The sequence below is a fragment of the Plecotus auritus genome (genome assembly GCF_963455305.1).
Source record: "Plecotus auritus genome assembly, chromosome: 6".
In the NCBI taxonomy this organism is placed as follows: domain Eukaryota; kingdom Metazoa; phylum Chordata; class Mammalia; order Chiroptera; family Vespertilionidae; genus Plecotus; species Plecotus auritus.
Genome location: NC_137773.1, coordinates 60,102,309 through 60,121,747, shown reverse-complemented (window position 1 = coordinate 60,121,747; position 19,439 = coordinate 60,102,309). Strand labels below are relative to the sequence as shown.

Here is a 19,439-nt window from a genome sequence, read left to right as displayed (position 1 = left end):
CACCTTTCTCAGTGAGAGGACACTGTTTATCCAGAATAACTCAGTTTGTGAGAGCTGTGTGGGTGGCACTTCATTGTTAGTTGATGCCCTTCCTTTTGGTCTTTCTTTTCCTTCTTTTGGAGAATTTTCATCCATGTGCAGCTGAAGCCAAATTATATAAACTACTAGAGGCACAGTACACAAAATTCATGCACGGGGTGGCGGGGGGGCGGGGGGGGTGGGCGGGGGGTGTCCCTCAGCCCAGCCTGCACCCTCTCCAATCTAGGACCCCTCGAGGGATGTCCGACTGCCCACTGGGATCGGGCCTAAATGGGCAGTCGGACATCCTTCTCACAATCCAGGACTGCTGACTCCCAACTGCTCACCTGCCTGCCTTCCTGATTGCCCCTAACCACTTCTGCCTGCCAGCCTGATCACCCCCTAACCACTCCCCTGCCAGCCTGATAGATGCCTAACTGCTCCCCTGCCAGCCTGTTTTCCCCAAACTGCCCTCCCCTGCAGGCCTGGTCACCCCTAACTGCCCCCCTCCTGCAGGCCTGGTCACCCCTAACTGCCCTCCCCTGCAGGCTTGGTCACCCCTAACTGCCCCCCTCCTGCAGGCCTGGTCACCCCTAACTGCCCTCCCCTGCAGGCCTGGTCGCCCCCAACTGCTCTCCCCTGCAGGCCTGGGTCCCCCCCAACTGCCCTCCCCTGCAGGCCTGGGTCCCCCCCGACTGCCCTCCCCTGCAGGCCTGGTTACCCCTAACTGCTCTCCCCTGCAGGCCTTGGTCCCTCCCAACTGCCTTTCCCTGCAGGCTTGGTCGCCCCCAACTTCCCTCCTCTGCCGGCTTGGTCACCCCTAACTGTCCTCCCCTGCAGGCTTGATTGCCCCCAACTGCCCTCCCTTGCAGGCCTTGCCCCTCCCAACTGCCCTCCCCTGCTGGCCCGATCGCCCACAACTGCCCTCCCTTGCAGGCCTTATCCCCTCACAACTGCCCTCCCTTGCTGGCCATCTTGTGGTGGCCATCTTGTGTCCACATGGAGGCAGGATCTTTGACCACATGGGGGCAGCCATCTTGTGTGTTGGAGTGATGGTCAATCTGCATATTACTCTTTTATTAGATAGGATAGAAGCCTGGTGCACGGGTGGGGGCCAGCTATTTTGCCCTGAAGGGTGTCCCGGATCAGGGTGGGGGTTCCCTTGGGGCGTGGAGCGGCCTGGGCAAGGGGCCTCTGGTGGTTTGCAGGCCGGCCACGCCCCCTGGTGACCCAAACAGAGGCCCTGGTATCTGGGGTTTATTTATCTTCTACAGTTGAAACTTTGTAGCCTGGAGCGGAGCCAAGCCTTCTGCTTGCTCCATGGCGGCAGTCATTTCTCTTGGGATTTATGTATCTTCTATAATTGAAACTTTGTAGCCTTAAGCGGAGGCCTGGGCCTGCCAGGGTGTGTGGAAAGCTTAGCTTCCTCCATTGCCAGGGGCAACCCTAGCCTCCTGCTCTTTCCAGCTCGGTGGCTGCCACCATTTCTGTTTGGGTTTATGTATCTTCTATCATTGAAACTTTGTAGCCTTGAGTGGAGGCCTAGGCCTGCAAGGGCAGGCGAAAAGCTTGGCTTCCTCCATTGCCGGGGAAACCCAAGCCTCCCTCCTGCTCTCTGTGGCCGTAGCCATCTTGGTTGGGTTTATTTGCATATTCGCTCCTGATTGGCTTGTGGGCGTGGCCTGTGGGTATGGTGGAGGTATGGTTAATTTGCATATTACTCTTTTATTAGATAGGATAGGATAAGCCAAAAAAGTTCACTAAACTTTAACTTTGAGATAAAATCTTAAATTCAATAGAAATATAGTAGGAAATTAAGGTAAACAAGAAAACCCACTTGAATCCTTGGGACCAAACAAACTATGCATTTTAAGTATTTGTACATTTGACATAAGATTACAAGTACCTGTCAAGTTCAGTTTCTTCACGGCTCGCTGCCTTGGCCCCTTTCTAGTGCTGCTTTGCTGGTCCGGAAGTCCCTGAAAGCTAGTCTCTCCCGTGGTTTTCTCCCTATTTTCTGTTCCCAGGGGCTTTTTAAAAATCTTCTGCCACCCACAGAGCACTCGCTGACAGAGTAGAGAGAGGATACAGATTCTGCACGTACAGTTGTTCATCTGAGATCACTACAGTGGTGTAGTAGGATTCTCCAGAGAAACAGGACCAGTGGAATGTGTATATGTTATGCATGTATGTTTGCATCTAATGACATTTATTGTAAGGAACTGGCTTATATGATCACGGAGGCTGAAAAGTTCCAAGATCTAGTCAGGAAGTGGTGGGAGAGCTCCTGCAAGAGTGCAAGCTCCAGGGGAGCGGATAGCGCAGTCCAGTTCAGGTCCGCAGGCCTGAGGACCGGAGAGCTGATGGTGTAATTTCCAGTCTGAGCCCAAGTCCAAAGGCAAGAGACCAATATCCCAGCTCAAAGGCAGTCAGGCAGAGAGACTGAATCCCCCCACTCTGCCTTTTGTTCTATTTAGGCCTCCCATGAATTGAATGGTGCCCATTCACAGTGGGGAAGCAGTCTACTCAGTCTGTGGATTCAAATGGTAATCTCATCCAGAAGCACCCTTGCAGACACAACCAGAATAATGTTTAATCAAATATCTGGGCACCCCATGACCCAGTCAAGTTGACATGTAACATCAGCCAACACGAATGGTCACAGTGGGTGCCCATAAATACCTCTAATGGTGATGATTCGTCTCCCTGCCAGTTTGTGATGCTATTTACCAACCTTTTCATGTCATGCAATATAGTTGTATTCTACAAAAAGACTTCTTAATTTGTAATGCCACATTTGTCACATAGGACATCTTACAAGCAATAAATTGTTACTTCAGAGCCCTGGTACAAGTTGAACCTGAAGACAGAACTTGCCTATTTGCTATCTTCCTTAGGCTAATGATTGGAAAAACACTAGCCACATGAGTGAGTGCCTTAAAGGTTAGCTGCCTGCAAGTTTGCTTTAGAGAAACAAGGCTTTGTTTTAGAATAATAAAACTCTCCATTTTAGATTTATGGCTCATGCTGCTTTTACCCACAGAACATAAGTGAAATATGGGCAGGTTGGATGGTTATTCATTCATGCACTAAGTGTTGATTCTCTGTTGCTTTTTAAAAAGTTTTTATTATTCCATTCTTCTTTAAAATAACTGATTTCTACCAAACTTATGGAATAATAAACAGGCCACCTGTTAGCTGAGAATTAAGCCCATCTGGGTCCTTGCCAAAAGATAAACCATATCGGTAAGAACACATCAATTCAGTGACAGTGACAGCTGAGAGGATTCATTAAATGGCATTTGGTGTGATATTTTTTGTTGCTTTTAAAAACAAAGCCAAAGTTTTGCCCGTAGCATAGCAGCAGAGTGGCTGTGGTGGTCCCAAAGTGCTGTGGGGAGGGTCTCAAAATCTGTAGTGTCTCAAGGGGTCAGCCCTGACCCTTTTACTCCCACCACCGTGGGACCACTGTGTTGGCACTGGAGACTGCAGCCTAGGAACTGAGGGCCATTCTGGGGAGGGCCATTCTGGGGAGGACCAGTGGATCCCCAGGGTGCTTTGGGAATGACTCTTAAATTCCTCTAGGCTGTGATTCAATGAGTTCCTGATTGTTTTGCTGATGAGCATAGACCAGCTCAGCCTGGGTTCCAAAAGTCATTTCCTTCTCAGGATGTCTGCCACTGTGAGATCTTTAAAACAGTCTGTTGAGTTGATGTGTACCTATGTAGACATACAAAATGTTTCAGTGGCAATAATAATGTTCAGTTTGAACATGTGGCATGTGCTCATTGGTTCACTAAGCATTTTTAAAATTCATTTATCTCATTTAAACTTTATGACAATTCCTGAGAGATGTTTTTATGCCTGTTGTACAGGTGAGGAAAGTGAGGCTTAAGGAGGTTGGGTTATTTGCCCAAAGCTCACAAGAAGTGACTGAGCTAGGATTTGAGCCCAGGTGTGTCTGACTCCAGGAACCTTTTCTTTAATCACTCACTGATCACACTGCCTCCTAGTGGCAATCACGATAGATAGCTATCCTATATTATAAAAGCCTAATATGCTAAGTGTCCAGTTGTCCGGTCAACAAATCAAAGCATAATATGCTAATGATATACTAAGGCTGCTCAACCGCTTGCTAGGACATGCACTAACCACAAGGGGGCAGATAGTCGACTGGTCGACCAGTGACTATGATGTGCACTGACCACCAGGGGGCAGATGCTCCTACCGGTAAGTTAGCTTGCTGCTGGGGTCCAGCCAATCGGGACTGAGCGAGACAGGCCGGAAACACCCTGGAGCCCTCCCGTGGTCCCTCCCCAGCTGGCCAACCTCCTGCATCCCTCCCTGGCCCCGATCATGCACCAGTGGGGTCCCTCAGCCTGGACTGCACCCTTTTGCAATCAGGGACCCCTCGGGGGATGTCAGAGAGGCAGTTTCGGCCCAATCCCACAGGCCAGGCCAAGGTGTATGAATTCATGCACCGGGCCTCTAGTCTATCATAATTGCCATAGATAACTTCGAAAGATAGTATAACAGAGCATGGGTACCATGGCTGCTGATGGCACTAAGGTCCCAGATCTGGGATGGAGTCCTGTCCTACCACTTCTAGCTGTAGGAACCTGAGCACGGTATTTGATTTCTCTGAACCTCACTTTCCACACTTAGAAAATGAGTCCCCAAATAATTGTGTATGGAAAGGGAAAGGAAGAAACCAAAGAACAAAGAAACCATCCAAGTCTTCAGATAGTTGGGGTAGCTGGATGGTGTCCCTGAGATAGGGAGATGATTTACTGAGACAGGGACGATTGGGAGAGGAATACTTTTGTGGGAGAAAATCATTTTGATATTAAGTTTGAAATGCCTAAAGGGTGTCTAAGTGACTTTGTCATTGAACTAGATTGTAGGGAATGAATGTGATTATGTGTATAAAACTTATCACAGGCCCCGATAAATAACCTGTGCTCGCTATCGTAGGTATTTTTAACAATAGTAAGTAGTGTTACTTTTACAGAATCACCGCTCATTTTAGATGAATACACTTTGTGAAATGTCACTTTTTCTCATTGTCGAACCTTGTTATTTAAGTTCTGGAGAGTATTCAGTGATCAGAATGAGATAGTTTAATAGACTTCTCACTAAATCCTCAGGCCCCTGCTGCTTACAGAAACAGCTTTCTGTCCTGATGTTATATTTCTGATGTGCGAATGTGTTTCAGGAAAAAATAATGTAACTGTACCATATCACTGTGCTCAGTGGTGTAGTTCTTTGGTTTTTCTGTTACAAATCTCTACTTCTAGAGGGTAGAAATTGAGCTTGATAGCATTCTCATGATATGTGAATAAAGGCCCTCCTTTGGTGTTGCAGAACCTGACTGGTAAGGCTTTTGTGCATTTGAGGCGATTTAACTTAATTTGTTTAAAAGGTATTTTGTCTTCGTTGGATAGACTGTCTTTTGTTAATGTTTATGCCATATTTGAATCCAGGCTAGGGAACGCTCTTTCAACACTGCAGGATACTAAGTGATTCCTCTCAGATTTTTCTATAGCATGGTCATCTCTGGGAGAGACTGAAATTCATGCTTTTATTCCATTTCCAAATAAGAGTTCTAAATTGTGAAAGATGGTTTCATTCTTAAAAGCAAGTGAGGTCCAATTCAGGGTTCCCTGAGTTCCAACAAAGTTGTCTCTCAAGTATTGAAATTTGGTTGAGTAGAGCTCAGCATACTTTGGAAGTTTTTCTTTGAGCTATTTGGGCCTTTCAGATTATTCCAGCTGTAGTTTAGTCTTACTTAGATGGAACTTCAGAATAGGAACCTGCTATGAGACAGTAACCAGTCCACTTACTCATTGCTCAGGAAAACACCAGAGTTGTGGCTTGTTCAATAAGGTATTAATTTATTGAACAGTTACTATGTTCCAGACCCAGATCTGGGTTCTGAATATAGCCATGCAAAGGATATTCACAAGCTTATGTTCATGAGGGAGGAAAATTCATTAACAAATAAAGCAAAAACAGTTATAGTGATAAGTGCATGAAGGAAATAAATAGGGTGTCAAGGAAATTGAAGGCCTCAGGGGAGGCAGCATTTATTTGAGTCCTGAAGAATGACCCCAGGCCCAGGCAGCATAGAGGGAGGGAATGAGCATTCTAGGAGAAAGCTAAGGCAAAGTCCCTGCATGAGAAAAATCTCAGGATATGTTCAGAGTTAGCATAGTTAACAGCCACTGCAGGGAAAGCATAATGAGCAGGCAAATGTGGCATCAAGTGAGGCTTGGGCTAGATTACTGATAATGGCAGGAAGTTATTTGGGTTTCATTCCAAGTGCAGTGGGATGCCCTCGAAGGACTTTGAAGTAAGGGAATGACTTAGTCTATGTAACATTTTAGAAAAACCACTCTGTCTGCTTTGGAAAGTAGACTCAGAAGGGTAAGAGGAAGCAAGACCAGGTAAAAAGCTCTTGTCATTGTTCAGATGGAAGATGATACTTTGTGGACAGGGCTGGTATCAGTGAAGATGGAAAGATCAAGACAGATAGATTCAAGATGGTTTTTAGAAATAAGAGGATTTGTTAACAGGCTGGTATGGAAGTCAAGGGATAAGAAGAAATCAAAGATGCCTTTTAGGAAGGCTGAGGAGCTCGGTGGTGGTGCTATTTATTGAAATTACAAAGATGAAGACAAGAATGGCTTTGTGGGGTGGGGGGTCAAGTCAGGATTTAGTTTTAGAAATTGAAATACCTATGAGAACTCCAAGTGGAGGTGTCAAGTAGACGTTGGATATCAATGAGGAGCCCCGAGTAGAGGTCTGGGCTGAGGAGATCAATTTAGAAGTCATCAGCAATAGATGATATATAAAACATATACCCCTACAGCACGAGTATAAGGAAAGAAGACAGTCCTAAGTTTGAATGGGAAAGAAAGCACCAGCGAATAAGTGGAAATGGAGTCTCCTAGGGCAGTGGTCGGCAAACCGCGAGAGCCGTGGTTTGCCGCTCTGTTGACTAATGAGTTTGCCCACCACTGCCCTAGAGAGATCGGAGGGAAACCAAGAGAGCTTAAGGCCGCAGGAGCTGAGAGAGGACGATATTTCAGGAAGGAAGGATTAATCAGTATGTCATGTGTGGCTGAGGTATCCCATCAGGGGAAGAGAGAACATGTCCTCTGTCCACTGGATTTGGCAGAAGGAGGTTGTTGGTGATGTTGTGTAGGCATTTTCCTAGGGGAAGGGATAGAAGCCAAGATGAATTGGGTTTAGAAGTAAATGGGAGGTGAGAGCATGGAGACAATATGTGCAAAAAACAAAACTGTTTGCGACGATTTGTTGAATAGGAAAGTAGAGAAACGGTAGCTGAATGATGGAGGGAGAATTGGGTTCAGGAAAGTAGGGCTTTGGTTTTGGGTTTTGTTTTTTTAATGAGAAATATTACATATGTATATATCAGAAGTAGTGCTGAGAAAGGGAGGTTAATGACTGATGTGAGGAGGAGGTGACGGAAAGAGTGATGTCCTTGGGGAAGGCAAGAGTAGTGGGGATATATAAAAGCTAGGCCCATTTTTCAAAGGCCTGCCATTTTGGTCTTAAAGATAAGATTAATTCAAAATAGGCTGTAGACATGTGCTAGATCCTGTAGTATTGGTTATGTACGTTCTAATAATGCAGGGGAGCCAGCAGTAGAGGCCAGCTTATTGATAAGGGGTTTTAAGGAGGAAAAGGTGTTAGCACTCAAGTGGGACCTTGAAGGATGAGCAGAGTTTGAGAAGGGACAGTCACACTGATGAAGAGAGTGCATGGGAGCCAGAGGTGCAGACAGGGACTTGTATAAAGAGAGCTCCCCTGATTGGAGGAGAGCTTTCTCATGGAATGCCTAGTGGGACAATGTGGGTAGTTTCAACCAAGACCAGATGAGGGCTCTTGAATACCAAGCAGAGGAGACGAGTCAATCCAATAGAAGCTGGCTGTGCACTTGAGCAAACAAAGGGAATGCTGAACATGACCTTGTGGAAAGATGAAAGTCAGAGCCGCACCCGGGTGGCTGGACAAGGAGGAGTTGAGGGGTTGGTTGCTGTATTAAAAATCAAGATGCGATTGTGTCATCTGGGCTTGAAGTTCTGAGGCCTTAGGCGAGGGTGGCAACAGTGGAAATGGAGAGGTAGTGACACGTATGAGGAATATTTTGAGGGAAGAACTGATAGGATCTAGTTATCAGTTTGGATATAATGGACAAAGGAAACAAAAGCAGAAGATGACTTCAGGGTCCCCAGACTGAGAGTCTGATGATCTCAGGAATAGTTGGGATTTTTTGAGTTTTGGGTAAGCACAAATTGTCCAAAAGGAGCTACAGGATTTTGTAAAAGTCTTGAGATGTCCAGACTGGAGACATAGAGTAATTTCCAAGCTGAAAGGCACCTTTCCCCTGACTGTCAGCATGGGGGGGAGTTGCATTAGCAAGGAAGGTGAACCTCTTCCCTTTCCTGTGGGAATGAGTGAAGAGCAGGGCAGGCAGCAGCCTGCCCTCGGTCTCCAGCTTGGAGAGTGAGCCCCACAGCCCAGCACTGGGGCAGTGGCAGAGACCAGTGCCTAGGGTCTCCTTTCTTGGCATGGAATTTGTTTACACCATTTTATTATTTTAATATGCATTTGCTATGGAATCTGGGGAAATTAATTTATTTAGCCTATCAGAACACTTAGATTTGACAGATTTATTTTCGTAGGCAGGTTTTTAAATTGAAAAATAAACTTCAGCATTTTGTCTTCTAATTCTGTCCCATTTTAAATATTTTAAGTGAAATTGGGAAACAGAATTTGAGCTTTACTTTATAGGATATAAGACCTAAGTGTTTCTTAACTTCACTTCCCTATTTGTCTTGGAACTTTGCCTCCCTCTCCTCCTCAAGAGCCTCTTAGTCCTCTCCACAAAGCACCTGCTTCCTTAAGGGTGATTGCTCCTAATCTAAAGGGGCTTTCGGGGTCAGAGAAGGTCCTCCCAGGCTGGGGACGCCTCCCTCTGAGTCTCACAACAGACGCCACGTCAGGACAGCTCTGTCCGCTGCAGTAGATCCTTACAGAAGCCAGAGAGGATACAGAGTCCTGTCTGTGGAAGAAGGGGATTGTTACAGTGCTGGAGGAGAATGCCTAAGTTCTGCTCTCGCCCTTGAGCTATAAATTCTCAAGGACTCTCTTATTAATCTCCCAGAATCACTGTTGTAAATTCCTATTCCTTTGGAGAGTGTGTAGGGTTATCAGATAGTCATTTCTGAGGCCTTCCTGACAACCCAGCTCTGACACTTTAAAAAAAGCTTGAAAATAAAACTGCTGAGTAAATATCCATTTTAACAGTGTTGTTTTTCTTACTTGGCACAAAAGGAATGAGATGTACCCAGCTGGTGTATCCAGAATTTCTCCTCTCTCTGCGTGTGCACAAGTGCACACAAATACATACACATACATGCACACACTTGAGATGCTTTGAGGCCAGGATTCTCTTAAGCAGACAGAAATGCCAGTCGTGTACTTCAGAACCAACGTTCCTTCTCTAAGGTTAGGTTGCTATCACTAAAGAGCAAGTAGAGTTCGATATTGCTTGCCTGGACACTCCTGCCTTTAAAAGACCATGTTGCCTCCGATAATTTCTAAAGAATTGTCTTTTTTTTTTCTCTTTTTCAGAGGGCCAGTTGAGGGTGGATGCCAATATATCTGTGCATCACCCTGGGGAGCCTTTGGGTGTTCGAACTGAAGTGAAGAATCTCAACAGTGCCAGGTTCTTGGCCAAAGCAATAGGTGAATGTCAGCTGTTACTCCTAATTGTACCTCTCTGTGTCCATTATCTATTGCTGTGTAACAAGCTACCCCAAACCTTAGTGGCTTGTACAGTAACTTTCAGTTTCCACGGTTTTTTGCACTTATGCGCTGGGTGGTTTTGCTGCTGTCCTGCCTCAGCTCCTTGATGTGACTGTGGAAGCTGGCAGCCCAGCTGAAACAAGGAGTCTGAGATGACCTCACTCACACCATGGGGCCTTGGTGCTGGATGTATGCTAGGCTTCTCTACCCACTTGGTCTTTCTTCATTTGCTTGCCTAGCCTGGGCCTTCTTGTGTGGCATTGGGATTCCAGGAAAGAACTCTTGATAGGCAGCAGTTCTAGATCTGTGGTCACTGGGCTTAGATAGTGGCCCCAGCCCTTCTTCTACTAAGTTGTGTAACCTGCACTGGGTCACTTAATCTCTCTGAACCCAAGTTTTCTCAAAAAGGGAGAGAGTAGAGTTTAATAAAAGACCCTTTTAAGCACCATAATTCTATGATGGCAACAAGAAGAAAATATAGTGTACAGTAGTCCCCCCTTTATCCACAGAGGGTATATTCCAAGACTCCCCATGGATGCCTGTAGCTGTGGATAGTACCAACCCTATAGATATTATTTTTTTTCTCTATATACCTATGATCAAATTTAATTTATAGATTAGGCACAGTAAGAGATTAACAATATAATAAGTAATACTAAAACAGAATAATTATAACACTATACTATGATAAGTTATGTGGATGTGGTGTCAGTCTGTCTGTCTTTCTTAAAATATCTTATACAGTACTGTACGCGCCCTTGACTCGTGATCATGTGAGATGATACAATGCCTAGTACAGTGAAGGAGGTGAATGATGTAGGCACTGTGATGTAGTCTTAGGCTACTGTTGACCTTCTGAGGATATATCAGAAGGAGAATCCTCTGCTTTGAGTCATCCTGGGTCATGATGTTGATGGTTGGATGTCAGGAGCACACATTGAGACTGGGTAAATTTAACCTTAGTCTGTGGTTGAATTCAGGTATCTGAAACCAGAGAATGAAACTGTGGATAAAGAGGGAGTTGCACAAAGGAAGAATTATTATATACTAGAGGCCCGGTGCACGAAATTCATGCACGGGGGGAGGGTGTCCCTCAGCCCAGCCTGCACCCTCTCCAATCTGGGACCCCTCAAGGGATGTCCGACTGCCCGTTTAGGCCCGATCCTATGTGGATCGGGCCTAAACGGGCAGTCGGACATCCCTCTCACAATCCAGGACTGCTGGCTCCCAACTGCTCACCTGCCTGCCTTCCTGATTGCCCCTAACCGCTTCTGCCTGCCAGCCTGATCACCCCCTAACTACTCCCCTGCCAGCCTGATTGATGCCTAACAGCTCCCCTGCCAGCCTGTTTGCCCCTAAATGCCCTCCCCTGCAGGCCTGGTCCCCCCCAACTGCTCTCCCCGGCAGGCCTGGGTTCCCCCCAACTGCCCTTCCTTGCAGGCCTGGTCGCCCCCAACTTCCCTCCTCTGCCGGCCTGGTCACCCCTAATTGCTCTCCCCTGCAGGCTTGATCGCCCCTAACTGCCCTCCCTTGCAGGCCTGGTCCCTCCCAACTACCCTCCCCTGCTGGCCATCTTGTGGTGGCCATCTTGTGTCCACATGGGGGCAGCCATCTTTGACCACATGGGGGCAGCCATCTTGTGTGTTGGAGTGACGGTAACTTTGCACATTACTCTTTTATTAGATAGGATAGAGGCCTGGTGCACAGGTGGGGGCCGGCTGGTTTGCCCTGAAGGGTGTCCCAGATCAGGGTGGGGGGTCCATTGGGGCATGGGGTGGCCTGGGCGAGGGGCCTGTGGTGGTTTGCAGGCCAGCCACACCCCCCGGCGACCCAATCGGAAGCACTGGTATCTGGAATTTATTTATCTTCTACAATTGAAACTTTGTAGCCTGTAGCGAAGCCAAGCCTTCTGCTTGCTCCGTGGCGGCAGCCATTTCTGTTGGGATTTATTTATCTTCTATAATTGAAACTTTGTAGCCTTGAGTGGAGACCTAGGCCTGCCAGGGTGTGTGGAAAGCTTGGCTTCCTCCATTGCCGGGGAAACCCAAGCCTCCTGCTCACTCCGTAGCTGTAGCCATCTTGGTTGGGTAATTTGCATACTCGTTCCTGATTGGCTGGTGGGCGTGGCTTGTGGGTGTATCAGAGTGGTGGTTAATTTGCATATTACTCTTTTATTAGGATGATTCTGCTGACTGTTTTTTGTTAAAGATTTTATAAGTTTTTTTAAATATTGCTTGGCTGGATGAAAGGAATAAAAAATATGTTACTAAATTACTGTGTTTTTCTTAGACTATGAAATTCAGAGGCAAATCCAAGAACTTGAGAATGGAGGAGAAATTCTGAATGAAACTCGCTCCTTTGATTACAAGCTGGGGTGAGTCTGCTTGAAAGCATCTTGAGTGCAGCTGGGTGGGACTCCAGTCTGGGCTCACCACAAATAAGCCATGTGACTGTGAAGAAGGTGCTTAGGTTCTCTGCAGTTCTATTTCTTCATTAGTAAAGTTAGGAAAATACTGTGTCCTACGAGGTTATAATACACCCTGCAGGGCTGGTAAAAGGTTTAAACTGAAGCAGTTACATAGTGCTTAGTTCTAGGTTCTGGCCTTCCCTTGCTTCCAGGTTACCTGCTTTGTGGTAAGCATTTTTATTTCCTCAAATTCTGTCAGACGAAAGCTCTACCAATTTAAGCTAGAGGTAGAAGAAAGTTTAGAGCTGGTCGTAGAGCTTCCTTTTTTTTTTTAGATAACATGACTTTAATTTACTAAATCAGAAATTTTGCAGTCTTATACTTTTAGCAGAAGATTAAACAAAGCGCAAAAGCCTAGACTTAGAGCTGGTTAAAAGCTGGAAGCATTGAAGCAATTTCTTTTTTTTAATTAGCATTCTAAACATTTTTTTTTAATATTATTTTTAATGTATTCATAATATGTCTCCCAAGGAAAGCTGAAGAGCTTGAATCTGCCTGTGCCCATCATTGGCAGGGAATCCCCTCTCTGTGTATGAGCCAGCCAGTGCCGCATGCAATATTCATTTCACATTTTCTTAACTATCGTAGGTGCACCGTGCCAATGAGAGACAAAGAAGGAAAGCAAGACTACAGGTGATTACTCCCCTTATCAAAACCGTTTTATGTATTCGGGGTTAGGGGCATATTTCAAATCCACTAACAATTTTTAGGAACCACTTTTTGTTATTGTTGCCTGATGGAAAATCCAGACTTCCTATTTTAGTGTATACTGAGAGAAAGAATAGATTCTTAATTGGAGTGCCTTGTTAGATAGGATTCAACTGTTGGAAGATGCTTGTTCACTCACTTCTGTGTGAGAGTTGCTATAATTCAGGGGTGGGGAACCTTTTTTCTGCCAAGGGCCATTTGGGTATTTAAACATCATTCACAGGCCATACAAAATTACCAACTTAAAAATTAGCTTGCTATATTTGGTCAAACCTTTAATTAACTCACCCCTTGTGCCTTGACAGGGCCAGGCCAAATGATTTCCCGGCCCTTGTATGGCCCTTGAGGGCTGGACATTCTCCACCCCTGCTCATTGAACCAAGAGGATGGCAGTTGAGGATGGGGCCTAGCCTCTTCTTATTCCTACATTCAGTAACTAGTTCGGTAAGACACTGAAATTCCTTGAGAAGAAATGAAAAAAGAGATGTATATGTTCCTGGCATTTCCCTTCAATCTTCAGGTGATGCTATTTAATTGATAAGTTGGACTTAATATGAGATTCAGAAATAAAGCAAGAAATAAAGATACGCTTAAGCTAACTCAAGCCTTTCATTTATTTCCCCACAGAGTTTAGCTGATTGCAAAGGTTGAAGTTTTACACATCAAAGTTGTTGAGGGTAGCCCACCTCTCCTTCATTATGTGCAGAAAGATGTAAGAGCAGCTACTGCTGTCAGTGAGGGACAAGTGTGGCATCATGTGGGAAAGAAGCAGCTCATAAACCCTTAGAGTGAACTTCACCTCAAGGACGCCTCTCATGGTGTCTGTCACAGTGGGGATGGCTTTAATTACTGTGACCTTCTGGGTTCAGTCAGTTCTTCTCAAGAACGTTTGTCCTCCAGTGTTGCCCCCACTCTGTTTCTGCTGCTTTCTGACCGAGCATGGAATAGACTTAGAGTTTAGTTAGTGGCTTCAGCTCAGTCTCCAGGTTAATAGATGGGAGTCCCTCTTACCTTCAGAAGTCGGATTGATTCATAGCACAGATCTGGCATCAAGGTGATGGGTTGCTTGCACTTCAATCGGTTACCTCGGAGTCACCATTAGTTCTGCGTTTCCTGCATCTGCATAAGTCCTTTGACAGGTATATGCAGAGAGAAAATGATCGATGCTGGAATAAAACAGAGGGATTTATGCAGTGGTGCAGCTTCCACATTTTAAAAAAAATTAACAATTTTTACAACAGTCTTAGGTTTATTGCAGAATTGAATGGAATTACAGAGTTCCATGGTATGTTCCATGGTATGTACCACATACCATATACTTGTCCTTTTCCCCATAGTTTTCTCCTGCATATATGTGGAATGTGGTACATTTGTTACAATCAATGAACTGAAATTGATACCTTATTATTAACTAAAATTCATAGTTTACATTAGAGTTCACTCTTTATGTTGGACATTCTGTGGGTTTGGACAAATGTATAATGACATGTATCCACCCTTACAGTGTCATACATAGTTTCACTGTCCTAAAAACCTGTCTGTACTTAACTCACCCCTCCTCCCCTCTCTCCCCTCTAGCTTCTACATTTCATTTAGGCAAAATCCATTCATTGCTTCTGCTTCTCAAGAAAATACTTCCTTATTCTTTGGCTTTTCATTAATTAACACAAATACTACTAAAAGTAGTGGAAATTTTAAAAGGGGGGGAAATCATCTTTCTCCTTAATAAGTTATTCTCATTTGCTCTTATGTCTTCATGAATATACTGGAAGCTCAGTGCACGAAATTCGTGCACGGGTAGGGTCCCTAGAGGCTGCCAACTGCTAGCCGGGGCCTCCCTTCCATGCTGCCAGTCAGGGCCTTCCTTCATTCCATGCCATCCCCTGGTGGTCATCGCACGTCATAGGGAGCGATGGAACTCCCAGTCGGTCAAACTCCCAAGGGGACACTTTACATATTAGGCTTTTATATATATAGATACTTTATCCACAAGTATACATCACAGCATGGCATGAACGGTGCTGTGCCTCTTTCACTTGTCACTAGTTCCTAAGCATAGGAATCAGCAGGGTTGGTGTTTCTAGGTGTGGTTTACACATGTACACAGACTGGTTCCCAGGAAACAAAGGGTTAATGTTGATATTGTAAGATATTAGAAAATATTTGCAGGTGACATGGCCTCTCTATACAGAAACTTTCCTATGAATAGTTGGGTTTTTCTTATCAAACTAAATACATCAGCATCAGGCCCTGTCTCCTTTCTGCCTAGGTTTATTCCCGAGCCCAACCTGCCTCCCCTGCTGCTCTACGATTCAGCGTCTCTGCCTGCTGGTGCAGACCCACAGCAAGTGATCAATATTGACCAGCTTCGAGAGCAGCTCCCCGAGCTCCCCAGTGTGACACGGGAGAAGCTCGTCCAGCAGTATGGGATGCTGCCAGAACACAGCCTCGCCTTACTGGTAGGTATTGATCAGAGGCTTAAATAAGCCCAGCTCAGCAGTTGGGGTAAGGCTATACCGTGGGCTCTGATGGAGCGGGCCGATTGCCTCCGTTGTATGAAAGATGCTCCTGGGCAGAACAGGCATGATAGCCTTCGTTCACTCCCCTTAATGATAAATGCACCTCATAAAACCGGAAGCATAATCTCGTATCTCATGTCTCCTGTGTAGAAAGGAGCGGCTGCTCAGAGCAGCAGTGGAGGCTTCTTGAAGAACATCCAGATGTTATGGACGAGCATTTTCCCCTGTGTCTGTAGGACAAGAGGAAATCTATGTATAGAGTTTCCAGCAGTATTGAACCATGACAGGGCCTGGCAGGAAGTTAGTTCTCAAAACCCAGCCAGTTGTTTTACCAAGTGTAGAAGAAAACATTTATTCTACACGACATGCTGCAAACTCTGACTAAAAATATCGGTCCTTTGAGGCTTGAGGATGCGTCTGAAAGAGGCATGAGAGAATCTGACACCATTGAAGTCTGTGTAGGGATTTTCCCATCCTTTTCAAGGCTGCTTGGGGCTTTGCAGTCTTCTTCGTCATGGCAACATGAAAGTGATCCGGCACCAGTGAATATAGCGTTCTGTCACAGTTGTCTTCTTGTGTGCTGGGGAGGAAGCAGAGCATTCTATTGCTGCTGCTTTTAGGGACCAGGTGTATGCCACACACTTACCTTTTGGGGCAGCAGAATCTATTGAAATTCTGGATTTTTGCAATTTAATTGACCAATAATAAATATCTGGGGATGTTAGGGTATACACATTTCTATGTAAATTTATACAGTTCAGTAACAGCAACCAGCCATTTCTGGTGCAAGGTAGGCAATTGAATGTTGGTTGAATGAATGATTTTCTCTTTATTTTCTATAAATCAGTTAATTTGACAAGTATTTACAGTGTCATGTGAAAACTCCTTTTTTTACTACCAACAATGACTAGGCATGATCTTTTTTTTTTTCATTCCTTAGGCAGAGTTGAGCATTGTCTCCTATAGGCTGCCTGTATATTTTACTCCTACCTCTGTGGCATCTACATCACTGTATTTTGATTATTTATTGGTGTGTCTTGTTCAGCACCTTGAAGGCAAGGACAGTTGCATCCTTACCCTCCCTGTTCCTCAGCATAGATGAGCACACCAACAGTGCCTAAAGCCACATCTGTGTGTGAATCTGTTAGTCAGCATCTCATACAGAACAACTTTCACTTGTATTTTTCCTGAGTTGATTTAACAGAACTGAGATTCAGTCTTTCACATCTTCCCCACCATCTCAATCACTTGACTTTCCAGAAAAAAAACTAAATTCCAGAATAAAAACTAAATGCTAAATTTCCATCCTGCATTTTCTGACATATTGCCAAATTTTGTAGGGGATTGGAGGACCAGGGCCAAGGCTACTCAACCTGCAGACATCAGTTACCTCTCATCACTTGGCGTCCTGCCAGGTGGACAGAGGCCACCAATGGCGGTAGTGAATGACGAACCTGGGTTACTTGGCCATGTTTTTTCCGAGACTGATTTCGGAGAAGAATCCACTAAGTAGAATGGTAGAAATTGTTAGTGGATATCAGCTTTTTCATGAGAGAAGTGAAAGGACCTTTCTGCATCTCCTCTCGAGATATGGCTCATTCTCTGAGGCACTGTCTGAAAAGATGCTCCCTCCAGAAAGCACCTCCATAGGATTGTTACCCTCCGCCTCTGAGAAGCATGCTATGTGTTCTCCGAGGGCAGGGACATTGTCACACTCCTGTTTGTGTCCCTGCCTCCCCTCATGTGTCCTTCCTGGTACGAGAACCCAGGAGTCCTTGAGTAAATGTTTGCTGAGGGGTGGCAAGTCTGTTTTCATAGTGTAAGTCCCCTTTAGGGAAACTTACCTTTGATCTATTCAGTTCAACACTTTATTAGCATCTCCTATGTAGCAAGTACTGAGCCAGGGACAAAGTTTCAAAAAAAAGATGTTTTCTTTGCTTTCCAAGAGCTTATTTATAGGCACACACTACAGGTACCCACCCCCGGGGCCAGATTACATAATATAATATATAATGTGGGAAGGAGTCCGGAGGAGGTGGTGATTGCCTTGATTAGGACAAAAGGGGAAAACCTCAAGAAGAAGATGATTTTTGAGCCATTTATCAAGGGACTCATTTTTTGATATCTTAAAAATATGCATATTTTTATAGCTTGAAAATAGCATGAGGTGATTAGGGTTTTTTAAGGGCTAGTACTTGAAATCTTCAAGATGGGGAAGAAGAGAACTTGATAGGAATGGGAAGAGAATGATTCAGACAAATTAGGCATCCTGAGCTCTTTATGACTTTGTAATCATTGGAAGCTGAGTTATTCATAACATATCCGTCAGTGATGTGTTCGTGTTTTTCTCTGCCTTCATCAGAAACACAACAGATTGCTGAGAAGGGCAGATGCACAAATCTAATGAACCATCTTTCAATTTAAAGAGTGCCCAGGAGTATTCATTAAGTAAATAGCAGTGGTGGAGGTGTGCTTTACAGAGCTTTAGCTGCATGCTCCGTGCCTTCGCATTGCTTATTAAATTAAGCATTGAGCACATACCTGCCCCCACACACACACATGCCTTACCCACAAATAATAACTTCAGAATTTAACTCTAATCTTTAATTTATCTTGTTATTTTATTGTGAAATAAGCACTGAATTATTTATGGTTAACTTATCCTTGATATTTATAGAACTCCAGTATTGTATCTCAGCCTCCAGCCAATGGCTGCACATAGTAGGCACTCAGTGGATATTAGTTCAGTGAGGGGAGGATGGATGAGCAAATGCATGGGATATTAGGACAGGGCTCATGAAAGTTTCGGGAGAAGTAGTGTTTCTGGTAAAAGCACCTGTTTTCAAAGGTTAGATATATAAGCCACCCTTTTGACAACCAGCAAATTGTGGCATGATACCTGTGTCACTGAACTCTGGTGAGGAGACCTGGATTGCCACTTCATGCCACCTGAGACAGGTACAAGTCACTTGGTCTCTCTGACTCATTTTTTGAACTGGTTTCATTGGGACATGAAATCAAGTCTACATTCTGATTTTCTCCTTTAAAGCCTCCTGATATTCCCCTCCCAGCAGAAACCTGTCTTAACATTTTAGGTGGCTGGAGGGAAAATTAGTATCTTGCTCTGCCAGAAACTTTACCCTAGTTAGCTAACCTTGCTTGCCTAACTTAGGTCAAACTGCCTTGATTTCTGACCTCATGTGTAGGACTTGGGAACAGAAATGTGGAAGCTGAGATTCAGGTATTAGAAAAGGAAAGTTCTAATAGCATAGCAAGCCTTTTTCTGAGTCAGTATATCCAAGTGTAATTAATAGAATGATCAAGATTATATGCATGTGCATTTTTCTTGGCAAATAATCCCAGGGTGATCTCTATGGGGTCATCTCTTCCTAAACTCTGCCTTACCTGACTCAGCAAATGCAAGCCAATTGCAGTCATCTGCCTAAGCTGCACATAAAGTAGGCTGTTCACTTACAGCCCAATCTGCAATTTATAGCGGCCCACTTTTTAATCTATCCTACAACATCCCTCTTAGGTGCATAGAGTTGTTCTACCCATTCTACAAGTGAGGAGACATAACCTCCGTGGCTCTGTATAAAGCATTAAGTAACTTTCCCAAGCCTATGGGAGAGCCAGCGTCAGACCAGGCTGACTTCAGGGCCCAGGCTCTCCATTTGTAAGCTCTACTGCCTGCCTATATGTGTAATGTGCCACATGCAAATAGAGATAATGTTTCAAGTTGTTTGCTGGTTTGGATCGCTTAATAGAGAAAGTAGAAATTTTACTCTTGTCAACATTAATACTGTGTCCGTTCCACCAAAGCTTCATGAAGCACAGTCATAAAATATCAGTTCATTTCAAACTTTGGCCACCCCTCTTATTTTTCAAGA

The 19,439-nt window shown here is 44.8% G+C and overlaps 1 protein-coding gene across 4 annotated transcripts in view; it reads left to right on the top strand.

The window, feature by feature from the left end:
- GATB (glutamyl-tRNA amidotransferase subunit B) overlaps positions 1–19,439 on the top strand; it is an 80,348-nt gene that overhangs the window by 34,152 nt on the left and 26,757 nt on the right. For 3 of the 4 annotated variants that reach the window (XM_080676529.1, XM_080676531.1, XM_080676532.1), the window contains 4 exons: positions 9,682–9,795; positions 12,145–12,229; positions 12,911–12,955; positions 15,300–15,489. In XM_080676529.1, coding sequence (XP_080532655.1) covers positions 9,682–9,795; positions 12,145–12,229; positions 12,911–12,955; positions 15,300–15,489 — 434 coding nt within the window. The remainder of the gene's footprint in view (positions 1–9,681; positions 9,796–12,144; positions 12,230–12,910; positions 12,956–15,299; positions 15,490–19,439) is intronic. The other variant, XM_080676530.1, reaches the window with a different exon arrangement.